Source organism: Odocoileus virginianus, chromosome 15 (genome assembly GCF_023699985.2).
Source record: "Odocoileus virginianus isolate 20LAN1187 ecotype Illinois chromosome 15, Ovbor_1.2, whole genome shotgun sequence".
In the NCBI taxonomy this organism is placed as follows: Eukaryota; Metazoa; Chordata; class Mammalia; order Artiodactyla; family Cervidae; genus Odocoileus; species Odocoileus virginianus.
In genome coordinates, this window is record NC_069688.1 from 23,985,531 (window position 1) to 24,004,016 (window position 18,486).

General features: G+C 44.2%; 1 protein-coding gene and 1 non-coding gene across 16 annotated transcripts in view; one reads left to right on the forward strand and one right to left on the reverse strand.

Moving 5' to 3' along the window:
- Window positions 1-10,580: 10,580 nt before the first annotated feature.
- Window positions 10,581-18,486, reverse strand: part of STAU2 (staufen double-stranded RNA binding protein 2) — a 293,835-nt gene continuing 285,929 nt past the window's right edge. For all 15 annotated transcript variants that reach the window (XM_070477173.1, XM_070477176.1, XM_070477170.1 and 12 more), the window contains 2 exons: window positions 12,822-12,910; window positions 10,581-11,670 (listed from right to left, as the gene is read on the reverse strand). In XM_070477173.1, coding sequence (XP_070333274.1) covers window positions 11,577-11,670; window positions 12,822-12,910 — 183 coding nt within the window. In that variant the 3' untranslated portion in view covers window positions 10,581-11,576. The remainder of the gene's footprint in view (window positions 11,671-12,821; window positions 12,911-18,486) is intronic.
- TRNAC-GCA (transfer RNA cysteine (anticodon GCA)) lies at window positions 15,993-16,064 on the forward strand. The gene has a single exon. It is a non-coding gene; the product is annotated as a tRNA-Cys (tRNA).

An 18,486-nucleotide genomic window follows, 5' to 3' on the forward strand; every position in this document is an offset into this window, starting at 1 on the left:
TGATCAAGTGTCATATCACATAACAAAAATTAGCCTTCAATGAAAGAAAGAATGGGAACTTAGCCATCTGGGCTCACCTATTTTTGGCATCTGGCCCTCTCCTATGGAGACTGACTGGAAAAAAAAAAAAGAGTGCTGTGTTCAACCGCCTGTGTGAAAACAGCCCCGGCCCCAAGTGGCTCTGCTCACTCATTTAAAGAAGACCCCTTCCCCCTCTACTCCAGTTGGAATTTCCCAGGCCTTTGGTGCCCCCACCCCTATGTCTGAGACACTCGCTCCACAAGGAGACAGAGCAAGTGAAAGAGGACACCAATCCTGTTTTGCTACGTATAGGGAGCTGTGGGAAGGCTTCTGTGCAGAGAGATGGACGCCAAAGGGTGATTTCAGGTTTGCTTTTGCCAGTTTACCCTAGCATTTGGGTTCAAATCCATAGAAAACACAAATCAAACTATTCAGTTACCTAAAACTGCATAACAAACCACCCCCCAAAGATGGAAAAATATAATTTCTCACAATTCTGTGGGTTGACTAGACTCAGCTGGGTGGTATCTCTTCTCCACAAGATGGTAGTTGGGGCTGTGGTCATCCAAGACTTTATTGGGCTGGAGCGTTCAAGATGGCCGACTCACATGGCTGTTGGTTGATGCCGGCTGTCTTGTGGAGACAAGCTAGGAACTCAGCTAAGACTATTGACTGATGTGTTGTGACTATGGCTGTGGCCTCTCTGCATGGCTTGGGCTTCTCACAGCATGGTGGCTGGGTTCTAGTGAGAGTTGGAAGAAGTGACCCAACAGAGAAGAAACAGGAGGCTGGACCCAGAAAGCTAGGTCTGGAACTGCCACAATTCACTTCTACCAGATTCTATTGATTTAGCAAGAACAGGCCCAGCCCAATCTCAAGGGGAGGGGAAGGAAATGCAGTGGAGGGAGTGACCATTTACAGTCATTGTAGTCCCCCATTCAAACCTAACAATTGCCTTTCTGTAGAAATCAATGTGTCCTGATCTTTGCCCCAATGAGCCACATCCTCTCAACTTCAGTCACCTGCAGCACTCTTGCTGAGGAGACCCCTAAACCAGGCTGACTCCCAGTGGAGTTTAAACCATTGTTAGGGAAGTTAAAATGGGGGTAGTCTTGCTCAGGCTTCAGAAGTAGGGGAGAAAGCTTCTGAGTGACTTCTGACCTTGCCTGGATCCTTCCTGGACCACATGCCTCCCTGCAAGCACAGCAATTGTTGTTTTTAAGTCACTCAGTTGTGTCCGACTCTTTTGCAACTCCATGGACTGTAGTCCGCTAGGCTTCTCTGTCTATGGGATTCTCCAAGCAAGAATACTGGAGTGGGTTGCCATTAACTTCTCCAGGGGATCTTCCCAAACCAGGGATTGAATCCAGGTCTCTTGCACTGCAGGCGAATTCTTTACCATCTGAGCCACCAAGGAAGCCCAGTATGTGGATGTGTGTGCTAAGTCGCTTCAGTCGTGTTTGACTCCTTGCAACCCCATGAACTGTAGCCTGCCAGGCTCCTCTGTCCATGGGATTCTCCAGACAAGAATACTGGAGTTGGTTGCCATTTCCTCTTCCAGGGGATCTTCCTGACCCAGGGATCAAACCCGTGTCTTTTTCACCTCCTGCATTGGGAGGTGGGTTCTTTATCACTAGCACCACTGGGGAAGCCCGAATATGTGAATACACATTGACAAATTGTCCTTCAGAAAACTGTACCAATTTATGTGAGTGCATGCTAAGTTGCTTCAGTCATGTCTGACTCAAGACTACCAATGTATGGTCCTTGTATCTAATGTACTAATATATCAAGTAGCTAGAAGACAGTGGACGTAGACTTGGCTTGAGGAGCTGGCTTGCCCCTCAAAAAGAGAGTCAGGCAACACTTCCTCATATCCTTTTCCTCCTCTTTTCTGAACAGTTGGTAAAGGTCATCCATGACCTCCTCATGCCAGATCGTAGGGGCTCTTTTTCTGTCTTTTCTTGCTTAGTCACTTCCTCTCTGTGGCAGTTGACACTTAACCATCCTGATCTCCCCGGGCCATCATTTTCTTACCAGCTCCATTCCTTCTCAGATACCTGTATGAGCCTATTTCTCTGTCTGTGTCTTCAATGCTGGTGCTTCTCAAGCCTTGACCCTTGACCTTTTGCTCTTCTCTTACACTACAGGATCTATCTGGAGGATCTTCTTAAGTCACATGTCACCAGGTACCACCCACATGCTTATTGCTTATCTTCTCTTAAACTGTGATGTCTTTCCTCACCTTTCATGATACATCCTCAGTTACCAACTGAAGGTTTTTCTCTGGATGCCCTGCAGGTATGTCAGCCTTGACAAGTCCAGAACTGAATTCATTACCAGCTTGCTCTTCCTCTGTATTTGCTGTCTTAATGAATAATACTGCCACTTATCTGGCTTCCCAAGCCAGGGCCCAGGAGCCAGCCTAGATGGTCCCCCTAACCCCACCCCTATGTCCATTTGGTGATCAGGGCCTGTCCGGTCTACCTTCTTTATGTTTCCTATTCTTCCTCCTCCCATTGCTGCCCTCACTGGGACCCTCTTTACCTCTGCTCCACTGTAAATATCCTTTATAACCCATTTCTTGTGTGTTTAGTTGCTCAGTCGTGTCCAACTCTTTGGGACCCCATTGACTGCAGCCTGCCAGGCTCCTCTCTCCATGGGGATTCTCCAGGCAAGAATACTGGAGGGGTATGCCAAGCCTCCTCTAGGGGATCTTCCCAGCCCAGGGATGGAACCCAGGTCTCCTGCATTGGAGGCAGATTCTTTACCGACTGAGCCACCAGGGAAGCCTACCCACTTCTTGGGCTTCTGCTTCTCCTTCTCAGGATGGTGTGCTAAAGAAACACGGGGCAAGGACCATGATAGGGCGGGCATACTTGTAACCAGAAAGAACAGAGAGAGAAGCTGACTTTTCCATATGGGCCATGAGGACAGGGCTATTTACAGTTCTCTCTCTCTCTCTTTGAATATTATTAATTTATCAGATCTTAGTTGCAGCAAGCAGGATATTTTAGTTGTGACATGTGGGGTCTAGTTCCCTGACCAGGGATAGAACCCGGACCCCCTGCATTGGGAGCACAAAGTCTTAACCACTGAACCACCAGAGAAGTCCCCACAGTTCTTTCTGTTTATCACCAAGAAACTTACCAACAAAAGCCAAGGCCAGCCTGGTATCTCAGAATCAGTTCACCAGCCTTGGTTCCTGACTATTGACATGGTGTGTGCCTCTCTGGGTCACTGGTAGTCCTCTCCCACCACCCTCCCCTGGTTCTCTGAGGAGTCTAGAGCAGAAGGTGTAGCATGAGGTGTATGGGAAATGTGTGATCCCTTCGTGAGAAGTAATTCTCCCACCTGTGGGTCCTTCTCACCAAATGAATCCCGAGAGGCATCAGGAGCTGCAGACACTTGGCTCTGTGGAGAAGGCGTATCAAAAATGATGATCCTGTTATCCCAGTGGCCACAGGGGCTCCCTGGCCCATATCTCTGAGAACATTCAGTTTGGAATAGTACTTATTTGTGTGCATATTTTACGATTGCCTTTAAGAAACAAAAATTCCCCGATGCCAAACAGGGCTGTGCCTTATTCATCTCAGGCTCTTTTTCTTCTCAGCACTTTTATCTGGCACACAGTGGTTGATCCATAATTACTGATCAATAGTAACTCATGTTTATCAGGTACTTACTCTGTGCCAAATACAGTTCAAAACACTACATATCTTTTTTAAAATTTTGGCTATGCTGGGTCTTCGTTGTTGCGGTCAGGCTTCCTCTATTTGTGGTGCAGGAAGCTTCTTATTGCTGTGGCTTCTCTTGCTGCGGAGCATGGATTTTAGGGCATGCAGGCTCAGAAGTTGCCGCATGTGGATTTCGTTGCCCTGTGGCATGTGGAATCTTCCAGGACCAGGAACTGAACATGTGTCCCCTGCATTGGCAGGTGAATTCTTAACCACTGACCACCAGGGAAATCCAAAATACTCTACACGTCTTCGTTCATAAAACTCATTTATTTAACCCACGTAACAACACTGCCATCTTCACTTTATAGCTGAAGAAAGTGAGGCTTGGAAAAGTTATGGGAATTTAACCTGAAAATACAGAGGGAGTTGGTAGAAAAGCTGAGCTGAATCTAGGCAGTCTGACTCTGGTATCCCAACTCTTAACCATATCCAACACTGTTTTCTTGGTAAAAGATAGATCAGGATTATATACCAGTAGCTGGGAAGGTTGGTGGTGGTGGTAGAAGCTGTGATTGTGGAGAGGGTGGTAGCTCATAAAGCCTCAGCTATCACAGGGATTTACCCCAGGGAAAGGAAACATGCAAACAGGATTCCTACAGCACCTTGGTTGCAGGTTGGTTGAACCAGATCACCACATTAAGGAAAGCAGGAATCCAGAGTAGACATTCTTTCAAGATCAAAACCTGGATCACTGGCCTGTGTTTCCCCATGATGCTTCTCATACTCACTGTGAAAGCAGAAGAAACTGAAATTGATTCCTAATGAAGTATATCTGTTTCTGTCTTCTTGCATTTTTCTGCCCTGTGTATCTGGTTGGCATTTCATCTTCCCAGTTGGACTGGAAGCTGTTTCATGATAGGGACATTACTTGAAGCTTCAGGGGTTCCCCATAATGACTAAGTCAGGGATGGAGATTCAATCTATATTTGCTGATTGATGGATAGGTTAAGATTTGATTATGGTCAGAAACTAGAAGGCAATATATGTTTAGCTAGACATTTCCAGGCTAGTACTGTCTTTTCCTCCTAAGACAGAGGTAGTGGCTATAGTGGGGATGAACCCTTGAACAGCTGCTGTGGGTTATGTTGTGATGACTGTGGAAGCTACTCTGGTTCCAGGCCAAAAAAAAAAAAAAAAAGAGAGAGTCCTGACCTTCTCTGATATCAGAGATAACCCCAACAGCTAACTTCTCCTTGGAATTCACATCCAAGCCTTATCTTTGCCAAAGCTGAGGGCTTGATATTGCTCTAAAGTTGGTGAAGAAGGACCTAGTTCTTTCCCCTGCACTCTGGGGATAAGGAAGGCTGAAAGGCCAAACACCCTTCTGGAAAATGACTACCCATATAGATTTAGGGGTAGGCTCAAAAGGGAACAAGATGTTAACCACTCATTCCAGATGTTGAGGTGAAAGCATCTAGAAACTTACCTGCTGGGAACACTGAATCTGTTCCCATCATGGATACTTTCTCCAGAACGTTCCACTTCCTCCATTTTTCTCCAACACATCTTGGCTTCCTCACCCACTTTACCCCCCCTCCCATCACAGAATACATATTTTATTGAAACTCTGCTTATAATTTGCATACAATCTCAAAAATCTAATCCAGAAACACTAGTTATCTTTGTAGCCAATAATTATAACCTACACAGGTGGCTCAGTGGTAAAGAATCCACCTGCCAATTCAGGAGACTCAGGTTCAATCCCTGGGTCAGGAAGATCCCCTGGAGAAGGAAATGGCAACCCACTCCAGTATTCTTGCCTGGGAAATCCCATGGACAGAAGAGTCTGGTGGGCTACAGTCCATGAGGTCGCAAAGGGTCAGACTCGACTTAATGAGTAAACCACCACCACCAATTTGGGATCACTGGGAAGTTTTCTTTCTTTTTTTTTTAACCTAGGTAGTTTTGTGACTCACTCAAGATAACTTTGTGGTTCATCAGACCCTTGAAACTAAAGACTGAAAGGATTAAAGAAAACCAAACAAAACAGTACAGCCTTCATAAATCTCTGACCAGTCTATGACTTTGGAGACTTACTCACTCACTTAAGCTTCACTGTTTACTCTGAAAGGAAGAACTAGCACAGGGCTGTAACGAAACTTGTCCCCCACAACTCCCTCCGCCCCAGAAGGCAGGTAACTATTGGGTTTTCTCCCTAAACAGTGATTCTTCCTTCTCTGAAGACTACTCTGACCTGTTCCAAAGGGGCTGAGTTGAGGCAGTCATATTTGCACAACATGGGTCAGGGGTGAACATCTTTCCAAGGTGAGCCAAGCAGGAGCTCCTTCCCACAACCCAGGGAATGAAATCAACCGAGAGACTCAGGGTTCCCTCAGGTGACTGTGAACTTGGTAGCCAGGTTCTCTGGTTTGTGCAATTGAGAAGCAGGAGCTGGTGTGGACGGAGAAATGATTCACACATTCAGAGAGGGGAGGGGAATTGAGAGAGAGGGAGGAGGAGAGCTTCCTGGTTTCCGCGTAGCCTTGTACTTCCTGACTCCAGTCTGCGTCTGCATTTTTGCTCTTAGGTTCTCTGAAACTCCCCTGGAGTTTTAGAACATATTTCCCATTGCTGGTTTGAATAGTACTTTTTAGAGTAACACTGACTATATATATATACATATATGGAGAAGGAAATGGCAACCCACTCCAGTATTCTTGCCTGGAGAATCCCATGAACAGAAGACCATAGGGGGCTATAGTCCATGGGGTTGCAAAGAGTTGGACACAATTAAGCAACTAACACACACACACACACACACACATATGCACATACACTGTCATGTGTAAAACAGCTAGTGGGAAGCTGATGTGTAGCACAGGGAGTTCAGCTTGGTGCTCTGTGATGACCTAGAGGGATGGGATAGGAGGAAGTGGGAGGGAGGCTCAACAGGGAGGGGGTATATGTATACTTACAGCTGATTCACTTTGTTGTATAGCAGAAACTAACACATTATTGTAAAACAATTATCCTCCAATTAAAAAAAAAATACCCCAGGAAACAAGTTTTCGGGTACAGAGAAGATAAAACAAGAATAATAAAAATGGTAATTATTAAAGTTGAAAAAAGATGATTTTTAAGTTTTTCTAATTCACAGCCAAAGAATCCTAATTGATATGAGTAGTATCTTCCTTGCAGGTATTTGATTTTAAAAATTCACATATTAGAGACAAGATTTGAATTCAAGCATACCACTAGTAGTAGATGTATTAGTGGTAACATAAATTTAGAGCTGCAATGCTCTTAGAGACCATCATTTTACAGATGTGAAAACTGAGGCCCAGGAAGGCTACCTCCCTCTCCAGGGTCACATCTGGTCTGAACCAGGTCTCTAGACTCTTGACCCCTAGATCTTGGCTTTTTCTCTCATTCCCACTAACTTTGATTGAAATATTGTATTTACTTTCACAATTTAAACACTTACAAAAAAATAGACTCACTACTTCCACACATTCTTAGTCCTACTCTTTTGGATAAACATTGAAACCTGAAGATGTTAAATGACTTCAAAAAGACTGTACATGAACAGGAGTAGAACTAGTTTATTTACAGGCAGAAGGTCCCATTCAATAGACCAGACTTCTCTGTCCATGCGTTCAGGCCAGAGTTGATCCTGTTAGGCTGGCAAATCCATCATGGCAGGGTTTTTTGGGTTATTCATCTACTCAACAAACATTTATCAAGTACTTACCATATTAAGGCGCTTCCCAGGTGGCTCAGTGGTAAAGAATCCATCTGCCAATTCAGGAGATGCAGGAGACTCAGGTTCCATGCCTGGGTCAGGAAGATCCCCTGGAGGAGGAAATGGCACCCCACTCCAGTATACTTGCCCGGGAAATCCCATGGACAGAGGAGCCTGGCAGGCAACAGTCCTCAGGGTCAAAAAGAGTCGGACACCCCTGACAGATTGAGCATGCACACCCGTACCATATTAAAGTGGGCACCGTTCCAGATCAAGAGATAACAACAAGAGGTAAATTCAGTTGGTCAGCCTCTTGAGGGTAAGTGAGCTTCAAGAGCTTTACCTGGTATATGTATACTTGGGGCTGCGGGTGGGATCAGTCATTGAACATGTAGTGTATGAAGGTGACATAGATATACTACTAAAGTAAAGGCATGGGGCTTTTTGACAGTGTCACGAGAATAGAGCCTGCTGCCCAAGGCTGAGTGGGATAAGTGAGGGACTGACTAGTGACTTAGAGAGACAAAGAACAATCTACAATGCAGGCTTTCTGAGGAAAACATGCTCACCTCTCATGCTCACTTCCTGGTCTGACTTTCCCTCCAGCTAAAATGTGGGTTCTTGAGGGTGAAGTAGTTTCATCTGTTTATTTATTTTCTGCATTCCCAGCATACACTAGAGTGTGCTGGGGATCCAGTCAAGGGAGCTTTTAGTTATGTTAAGAAGTTAGAATGTAAGAGGAAAGCCTCCCCAGCAAGGCAATCTATCAATGAGTCTCAGCGAGATGAGCTGGAACTTGGGTGGTGTTCGCCAGAAATCAGGTCTAAGGAAGTCTTTGCTTTGAGCCAGGTATTACAAGCCCCTCCGCATGGGGCATTTTTCTGTGACTGTGAAAATATAGGAAGCTGTCTGGGGGCTTGGAATTGAATCTGCTGGCCCGAGGAAGAGATGTTCATACGAAAATGGGAGGCTGGGGGCAGGATGGTGGGTCTTCATGGGTCCAAAGTCCTCTGAAGTAAAGGGGGGCTTTTGACTCGCTGTGTTTTTTAAGAAATGTCCCAGTCTCCCCTGGGGTTGAAGGTATAATCATCTTGTTAACACTAACAAGGTATATTATCATAAGTGCCTCAGGTTAAGCAGTGGGATTTAAATTTTATTTCTTCAACAGGTCTATCTATCATTTTGATAAATCATTCATTTGTCCATTTATTCATTTATTCAGTGCATCATTTATCCATTTATCAAGGACTTATATTGTGGTGGGGTAGGTTGGGCGAGACCCAAAGACATGTGATTTTGCCATTAATGACTGCTAATGAAAAACTGTTGGCTTTTCCTCCCATTCTTGGCCATGATGATAACAAGTGGCCTTTGGAAATTAAAAGGTACAGAACAGATTCTGGCCAGTTGCACAGATAACTCAACAGCAGCAGGATTTAAAGACCAGTCAGTTGGTCTGGATCACATTTCCAAGGTCACTAGGAGTCCTGAAAACCTATGTATAATAAGGTAAGTTTTTCATTAATCTATTTTTATTTTATGGTGCAGGAAATTGGTTGAAGCTGTCAAAAAAAATCACCATTGAGAATGTTGGCTTGGCCAAAGAATACTAGGACACCTCAGAGAGGTCACCCCAGGAGAGGGGAGGAGGGTCCTTGTCACAGCCTGAAGGGTGGTGTCTTACCATTGATCTTTGGCAAGTTGTGCTGGAAAGAGCTGGTCAGAGTTCCAAAGCACAATATTATATTTCCAATTAAAATGTAAAAACAAACCTCTTCCATAAAACACATTGGCTTCAGCCCTGGGAAGTGACTACAAAGCCCGCTGCTGATTGAGAAAAGCTGAAAGCAGACACTGTAATTGATAAAGAAGATAAGTCAATCTGTGTCCTTTAAAGAATAATGAGTTCCATTTTTCATCAAAAAGATCTCCCTGTGCTGAAGAAACATTCTTTCAATAAATCTACTTAATGGTTTCCCCTCTAATGATATATAACATGGCAGGCCACCCATCATTTGCAATGCTAATTCAACCCAAAGGAAACCCAACCAGTTCCCAGGAAGGGCTGCTGGAAAACCATCTAAAGGGGAAATTTCGAAAGGCCTTTTGGGGCTCCTCAAGTAGGTAGATGGGATGGGATTTTGAACACACAGAGTCTCACTAAACTTGAAACTCGATGCAAATGTCCGTCCACTACCCCCACGGCCACTCCTGTGTGCTCACCTCCAAGGATGACTCGTAGGACGGTTCCAGAGCAAATACCTCAGATGCTTGGGCTGTGAGAAACGATGAGCTTTGTTTGTTTCCTGAGCTCATCTGTCTCCCACAGCTCAGCCAACCTTGGTGGTGTAGGGACCGTGGGCTGTGGGAGGCACTTTATGGCGTTTGGGAAACTGAAGACGTGTTTTAAAGATCCTGCCTGAGTGATGCTGATGGGGCATGCTCGCCGCCCAGCCCGGGGCCAAAGCCTCAGGTGCTGAAAGGCCGGGGGAAGGAAGGGCCTGCCCCCTTTCCGAGGGCGTCATTTAGAACCCTCCTCACCTGATGCCAGGCAGCAGACTTATTGTTTGACCTGGCTGATCTTTGTGAGCCCCAACTTTACAAATGGGCTGTTATCTCCACCAGGCCCAGACTTTAGTGAGCAAAACCTATTTTCTCCGAGGGCACCCAGCCCTCACGATGCCGGTGGACTTCCCCGCCTGGGAGTCATTAAGAACAACCCTCCAGTGATTTCCTTCTGTTGCTGTTTGTTTATCCTCCAGTCGCGTGTGAGTCAGCCAGATCATGACTTGCGGTGGTTTTGCTTGTGAAACCTTATATAATTCTAGGCCTATTGTCACGTTGGGCTGAGCAGTTAGACCATAGAGTGTTTTCTCATTGCACAACGTTGGCAAATCAATAAGGAGAAAACCTGAACAATGAGGTGATGTTGGCTGGTCAGGAACCCAGCTCCGAGTCACCCAGGGAGGCAGCCCTGCAGTTTCGCAGAGACAGCCTGGTGGCAAGAGGAGCCTGAACGTCCCCTAGAGTCGCAGGCTGACCGGGCCTGGCCTTCGGGACGGGTGACACGGGGGTGATGTTTCAGAGAGGAGAGCGAAGCAAGGGAAGAAGAACAATGACCACACTTCACACAGAAACCGACCACATTTTTTTTTTACTGCGTTGTCTTCACCCTGGATTCCAACATGCTGGTCCAGAGCATGGCTGGCAAGACCTCTATGGATCCTCTGACTGGCTTTCCTTCCCCACCATGTACATTACTGCTTTTGATCCCACTCCGTGACCCAAGTGCAGAGGCAGTTATCAAAGAACACTTTGGATGCAAACAGTGAGCGGCTTACAATACACGGATGGGGTGGGAGCGATGTCCACCACGAACGTGGAATCCACATAAATGGCTGGAGAGGCAAGACGCCTCCTCAGTGGCTAATAGGATGATGGAGTTCAAAACCCACAACTGGTTTTTGTTTTCTTTCTGAATTCCTGGCGTCTATTGAAACCAGTTGTTCCTACCCTTATTTCATATGCATCATCACAAGTCTGACCTGATTTCCACCATGTTTGTCGGCATACATCTTTGAGTGGTGCGCCCTGAAGTTATTCATACTGATATAGGATGAAGCTTACAAATATCTGCATTGAAAGAGAAACTGGGGTGACTCTATATGAAGACAACGACCATCACATTGCACAGCACATCGTTGGTTAATCTTGGAATCGTCAGGCATTATTTAAAATGAGAGAGAATAGAAGCGAACACAAGTGCCACGAGAAAACAATCCTAACAACAGAACCAAACCCAATTTCTCTATTCATCATCGAAAAACCAAACCCAATTTCTCTAACACTTTTCATTAATTGTTATTTTAAGCTCCAGTAGCAGGATCGGATTTCTGCTGCCTCTGGGCACATGAGTTATGATCTGATCTCAAGTTCCAAGGGAAATGCTCAAAGTTTTATTTTCCCCCAGTTGAATAAACAGTCCTATGTCTATTATCTCTTGTGTTAGAATAGTGTTGTCTTCACATAAGACTCAAATCATGGCATTAGTCATTCATTTCCTTGAACACAGACACCCTCATGCGTGCTGACAGGTTTATAAGGATGCGGTGGCAGCGCGGTTATGGGAGCTGCTAGATGACCGACCTTGATTTCTTGCAGTCCTGAGCGATGGAGCCCGGGTGTGTCTGGTTATTGTTCGCTTTCTCTCCCAGATGCTGGGCTTGTCTGGAAGATTAATACATTAACAAGAGCTGAAGGTCCAGGGTTGCACATCTTCAGACATGTTTATTAGCAGATGGCACACAGGATTCAAAGGTCACCACAAAAGTGACATTTTAAAGTGAAACAACAATATTTATGTTCAGATAGTCTACTGATGAGATCATGTGGAAATGGTTTTGATTAAATTAGCTTATAAATGGTTGCCAATCTATAGACAACTTAAAATGCCACGTCTGTTTACCAAATGTTTTCTTCTCACGCTCTCACCCTTTAAATATTAATGACCAAATGCTGTTTTTTCTTGGTCCGCGTGGGGGGGCGGATAAGCTTTTTTTAACTGTAAGATCTGTATATTTGGTTTTGACTTCCTGGGTTATCTGAGTTTTTTTTTTTTTTCATTCTAAAAATGTTATCTCCTGTGTGAGTTCTGAAATCTCACCTGCTATTATTCCTGCTTTGAAAGAATTTGGATTCCACTGTCGTAAATACAATGGCTTGCAATTTCTTTAGTATAAATTGGGTCTCTGGAGGGACCTAAAGTTCAGTCCCTTGGATCAAACGCTATGTTCAATATCATAAAAGAGGTATGAGCTGGATTTCAGAAATTCTTATTAAAGCTGCGATTTGGCTTCTGCAGCCCTCAGGAGCCACAGCTTTGTGCCAGGGTGTGCTAGTGCTTCATATAACAATGTGAAAAACAAAATGCAGCCAACGGGAGGGGACCCTCCTCTCATCTGCTTTTCTTCCCCCCCTCTGTGTTGTGCCTACAACCTAGCAGGGTTTTGAGGGAAAAATTTTACCTCAGAAAATGGTTTAGTCAGAGAAGGCTCAACAGTCTGAAATCAAAGTCATCGTTTGTAAGTTCTGCAGGTCTCTGTGGTCCATAAAACTCACAGAAATATTTCCAGCAGAGGCATTAAAATGCAGAAATAATGATCCATTGGTAGATTAAAACTTTCACAGACATATTTAGAGGCAACAAATACGAACATATAGACTGGTTCTCTCTTATTTACATTGAATTGTGTTATGAATAATTTTGCAGGATATAGATATTATTGTCTTGAGTTTTTCACTTTATTATGATGTTGATCTCATTTTTCAGACAAGTTACAAAATTACAAATGTACGAATACCACAGAAGATGTACTCACTTTTCCAGAGAACCTTTTTCAATATTCATTGCCCCTTCCATTGAATCCAGTCCTTGTTCAGAAAATTGTTTCAAGGCACTTAACGCTGCCTAAAAATGAAAACAAACACACAAACAAGGAGATTCATTCACTGACTTTCATGTAATAAACAGGAATGCCATGGTAAAAGAAAGTTGTGATATATGGTAAAGGCTATCATTTTCATTCATCTAAATGAATGCTTTTTTGTATCATTTAACAAAATTACATTTGAGAGGCTATATTATGAAGGAGCAACGTATATCCTAGAAAGGCTTTATTTTTGTGTGTTTGGGGGAGAGGTGGAGAGAGGAACCTGCATAAACCTTACGGCTTATCCATAATTTTGTAAGATGGCAACAAAGTTTTATCCACACATGTAGAAACATGTCAAAGAAGCCTATCTATCTTCAACGATGATTTTTGCATCATTTCTCCTTACATTCCTGAAACTACATGTTCTCTTCTTCCAGATGTGAAAGCATTAGATATTTTTTCCCAACTGTCCAAAGCTAGCATAAATGTACTGGTCAATTTTATAGACATTTAGCCCCAACTGAGTCACAGAATGTGAGCGGTGAAAGGGACCAAAGACACATTTGAATTCTGAGAGGATGGTATGATGATGGTATTCTGTATATAGAGAAAAAAATCTGCCTCTGTGGGGGCCCTGGGGAGGCCCGCCTAGCCACCGCAGAGCCTCCTGAGGTAGGGATATGCCCGGATGCGTGGGATGCTGAAGGGTGTTGACAGGCTGGTGGAGCCTCGCTGAATAGCTGGGAGGCACCAAAAAATGTGATGCTGATAAGATCTGCATAACTTGTTGACACTCTTGTGCATGGTCCAAATTGTTATTTCTTTGAACAAGAATTTGGTTCTTCTTCCCCTCCCCCACAGCCCACCCTTTTAAGCTCGATTTAGAAGGGCTTTGTTGAGTCTGAGATAGGTGTGAGCGGCCAGGCTTGTTTGTATCTTGGAGATCCTGCTGGGTCACACTTTGGTCATCTGCATCTTCTCAAAGGCCTTTGTAAAAGAGTTAACTCCTGCCACTGCTCAAACTTTTATCTGCTAGCGGCTCCTTTTGGGTAATTAAGTGCATGATCTTTTCTGCATCTCTTTATGCGTAATATATCTTTTTGGTTCAGATTTTTAAGTTAATAGACTTAATTTTTTTTTTTGAGAGCAGTTTTAAGTTTATGAAAACATGAAGCAAGGAAACCCTCTTCCCTTCCCCCTCCTTCAACATCATTTTCCCTATTATTAACATCCAGCATTACAGAGGTACATTTATTACAACTGATGAAATACTGACATATTATCATTAACTTAAGTCCATAGTTTACAGTAGGGTTTGCTCTGTGTTGTACATTTTATGAATTTTGACAAATGTACAATGTCATGCGCCCACCATTACATCATAGAGAATAATTTCATTGTCCTAAAAATCCCGTGTTCCACGTGTTCACCCCTCCTCCCTTCCCACGCCCCTCCCCATCCCTGGCAACTCCTTTTATTTACAATCTTTATAGTTTTGTCTTTTTTGATGCCATACAGCTCTAAGTGTACATTATGTAGCATTTTCAGATTGGTTTCTTTCACTTAGCAATATGCATTTAAAGTTCTTCTATGTCTTTTCATGGCTTGTTCGCTCATCTCTTTTTATTGCTGAATATATTCTATTGTCTGGATATACCACAGTTTGAGGGACATCTTGGTTCCTTCAGGTTTTTGATGATTATGAATAAAGCTGCTGTCAACATCTGTGTGCAGATTTTTGTGTAATGTTTATAACATTTTTTTTAGTCCTTTTATTTTTAAAATATCAACTGCTATATTCAGCCAAAAGGACTAATACATCCTTATCTTTTCTTTACAGCTATTTCTTCCTTTCAAATCTCCAAGCTGATCTTTCCAGTTCAGCTGAATGCCCACTGATGCCTCCGCTCTGGCCTGGGAGAGCTGGGGCAGGGGCAGGGTGAAGATGGGGAGGCTGTGCTGGGCTCTCTGTTTCATCACTATCTCTCTAAACCCGCAGTCCTTTAGGGATGTCAGTGCCCCAGCGCCATTACCCTTGATCTTGGTCTAGGCTCCTACTACACAGTAGCTGGCGTAGGTTACTGTGACATTTAAGCGCAAACCTCACTTGGGTAGGACAAAGTATGGCCATCTCATTGGGGTTACTATTATTGATTGAATTATGTCCACCCTCAGACTTGTATGTTGTTCCAATCCCCCATACATAGAACATGGCCTTAGTTGGAAATAGGGTCTTTGCCAATATAATTAATTAAGATGAAGTCATACTAGATCATCCATCCCAGGTGGCACAGTGGTAAAGAATTCGCCTGCCAATACAGGAGACGCAGGAGACTTGGGTTTGATCCCTGGGTCAGGAAGATCCCTTAGAGTTGGAAATGGTGACCCACTCCAGTTTCCTTGCCTTCAAAATTCCATGGACAGAGGAGTATGGTGGGTTTCAGTCCATGGAGTTGCAAAGAGTCAGCCACAACTGAGCTCACACACACACACACACACACACACACACATATAGATTAAGGTGGGCCCCAATCCATTATGACCAATGTCCTTACAGAAAAGGGAAAATTCAAAAACAGAAACACACACAGGTAGAACACTGTGTGAAGAAAGCAGAGATTGAATCGATGCAACAGAAGCCAAGGAACACCAAAGGCTGCCGGGCAACCGCCAGAAACTAGGGGAGAGGTATGGAACAGCTTCCTCCCTCCTGGCCCTCAAAAGGAACCAACCATGCCTACACCTTGCTCTTGGACTCCTAACCTCCATAGCTGCGAGACAAGAAGTTAGTGTTGAATTTATTGTGGGTGGTCCTTTGTTACGGCAGCCCTAACAACAATTATAGGCACATCATCATTCCTCTCTAAGGAAAGAACCTCTTTCTCCTCTCTTTGATGTTTCCTTTATTGTCTTTTATTATAAAAATAGTTTCTCATTACGGAAAAATCATAATATGTAAGCAAGCAAAAAGAATGTGAAAATATTCAGTCTTACACACAGCTCAAAATTTGGTACATGTCTTTCCAATCCTCTTCTATCCCCTTCCCCTAAGGTACACACTTTAACCTGGATCATATCCTAACACTATTTTAGAACCTGCTCTTTTCATTGAAGGCTTCCCTGGTGGCTGAGATGGTAAAGTGTCTGCCTGCAATGCAGGAGACCTGGGTTCGATCCCTAGGTTGGGAAGATACCCTGGAGAAGGAAATGGCCACCCACTCCAGTACTCTTGCCTGGAAAATTCCAAGGACAGAGGAGCCTGGTAGTTCACAGTCCAAGGGGTTGCAAAGAGCTGAGAGACTTCACTTTCACTTTTCTTTTCATTGAATCATTAGCGATTTTCCGTAGCAACAGAAACACTTCAGCAACATCATTTTGCAGGACTACACAGTATCTCACTGACTTTATGTGCCTTTCTGAATTTAACCAATGCCTACTGTTGGACATTGAGACCACATCCAAATTTTAAGCTGTTATTAACACTGTACCAGGACCTCCCTGGCAGTCTGGTGGTTAATGTTTTGGGCTCCCAGTGCAGGGGGCATGGGTTCCGTTCCTGGTCATCGAACTGAGATCCCACATGCAGTGCAGCATGACCCAAAAAACAAAAAACACTGCACCAAGCTTTCTAATACTAAATCACTGCCTACTGTCCCAATAATTTCCTTGTGATAAAGTCCTATAAGTTGAATTTCTGGACCAAAATACATGCACCTTTTGAAAGATGTGATACGAATTTCCCTCTGCCCTCAGAGAGGTTATGTCCACACCAACGCTCTGAGGAGCACCTGTTTCTCTAGGTCATTTTGGAATTACCTCTCAGAACAGCTTGTGGATCATTGAAGCCAACCGGTTTTTTCATTTTATGGCCCCACTTTATTTTTCATTTCTCCATCCTAAGCATTTACTTTATTCACTAGACTTAACTTTGAGGGAAGTTTGGTTGCTTTCAAAAGTTAAATTCACCCTCAAAGGACTCAGATTTGGACATTTCTCCTCCTCCTTAAAATAAAAGTAATTCGCACAGGAATTGAACTTTTATTAAATTCAGTGAGGTGACCTCTGTGGTCCTTTCAAGTCCTGAAATACCCAGGGGGCCTGGGCAACCTGCCCACGTGACTCTGCTGAGCATGATCCTACGGGTGCACATCGTTGTGGGCTTGTTACGTGACCCTGAGCGCTGAAGTCCCGCCCCCTGTACACACGCATGGAGGGAGGCACCAGGCCTGCTCACAGTATGTGAATTATTGGCAGGAATGCTGAGCTTTATCAATTTCTTCCCAAATGGACATTATAGAACACCTTCCATAGTAGTCTGTCTGCACTGTGGTTGGTGCTGCTGAATGAGACTCCTGAGAGCTCCAGGGCTTCTCGGTCCTGTTTTATTCCCAGCATAGCCAAAATGACCACCAATACAAATTCTCAAAAAATAAAAACAAAACCCACTTATGGGCTAACTGTCCAGCCCAGTTTTCAGTAGTTGCTTGGGGAATACAGGTTGTATCAATACCAGAAATCCTATGTCTTGGCTCACAGAGTCTAGGACCCAATGAAACTCATTCTCTTCCATCCAAAAAGAGGTGCCCTTCAGAGATGAAGGTGAAGTCTCAGGGAGCAGGTTGCATGCTTTAGCTCTTGCAAAAGCTTCTGGATGATTTAATCAACATGACAGGCAGGTCCCCAAGTGCTGTCAAGATGACTGTCACCACTCCAAGAACGTCCTCCCAGCTGGAATGGCGGCATACTCTTTCACTTGGTGCCATGAACGGATTTTCAGAATTCTCGTGTGGCTGCTTCCCTCCAAAGGTATGTTTAAAGGCTTCCAAATAACATTCCCTTATCTGTCTGATGAGATAATCCAGCCCACATCTTATTGATACCCCTGAATACAATCACTTCTAAGTATGAGAGGACTTCTTTCTACTTTATAAAAGGCAATGAAGATACTTTATCTTCTCTGTAAACAGCAGTCCCTGCCATTTGATGGGCATCCCTGTGCCACAGTCATGAGACCAGGTCTCTTACCTGCGTGATCTCAGGTGTTACCACAGCCCTGCAAGGTGGGCCCTTCCCATGAAGAATTCAACAACCTACTCAAAGTCACATGGCTAGTAAGTGGCAGAGCAGAGGTGTGAACCCGGCACACATCCTGGGTCACATCACATTATTTTCTTCAGACATAAAAACTGCTCACATTCAGCCTAGCCAATTTCAGCATAACTCCTTCCAAAGTCCTTCTAGCCTAAACACCTAAACAAGGTCCGTCTAGTCAAAGCTATGGTTTTTGCCAGTAGTCATGTATGGATGTGAGAGTTGGACTGTAAAGAAAGCTGAGCACCGAAGAATTGATGCTTTTGAACTGTGGTGTTGGAGAAGACTCTTGAGAGTCCCTTGGACTGCAAGGAGATCCAAACAGTTCTTCCTAAAGGAAATCAGTCCTGAATATTCACTAGAATGACTGATGCTGAAGCTGAAGCTCCAATACTTTGGCCACCTGATGCGAAGAACTGACTCACTGGAAAAGACCCTGATGCTGGGAATCATTGAAGGCAGGAGGAGAAGGGGACGACAGAGGATGAGATGGTTGGATGGCTTCACCAACTCAATGGAT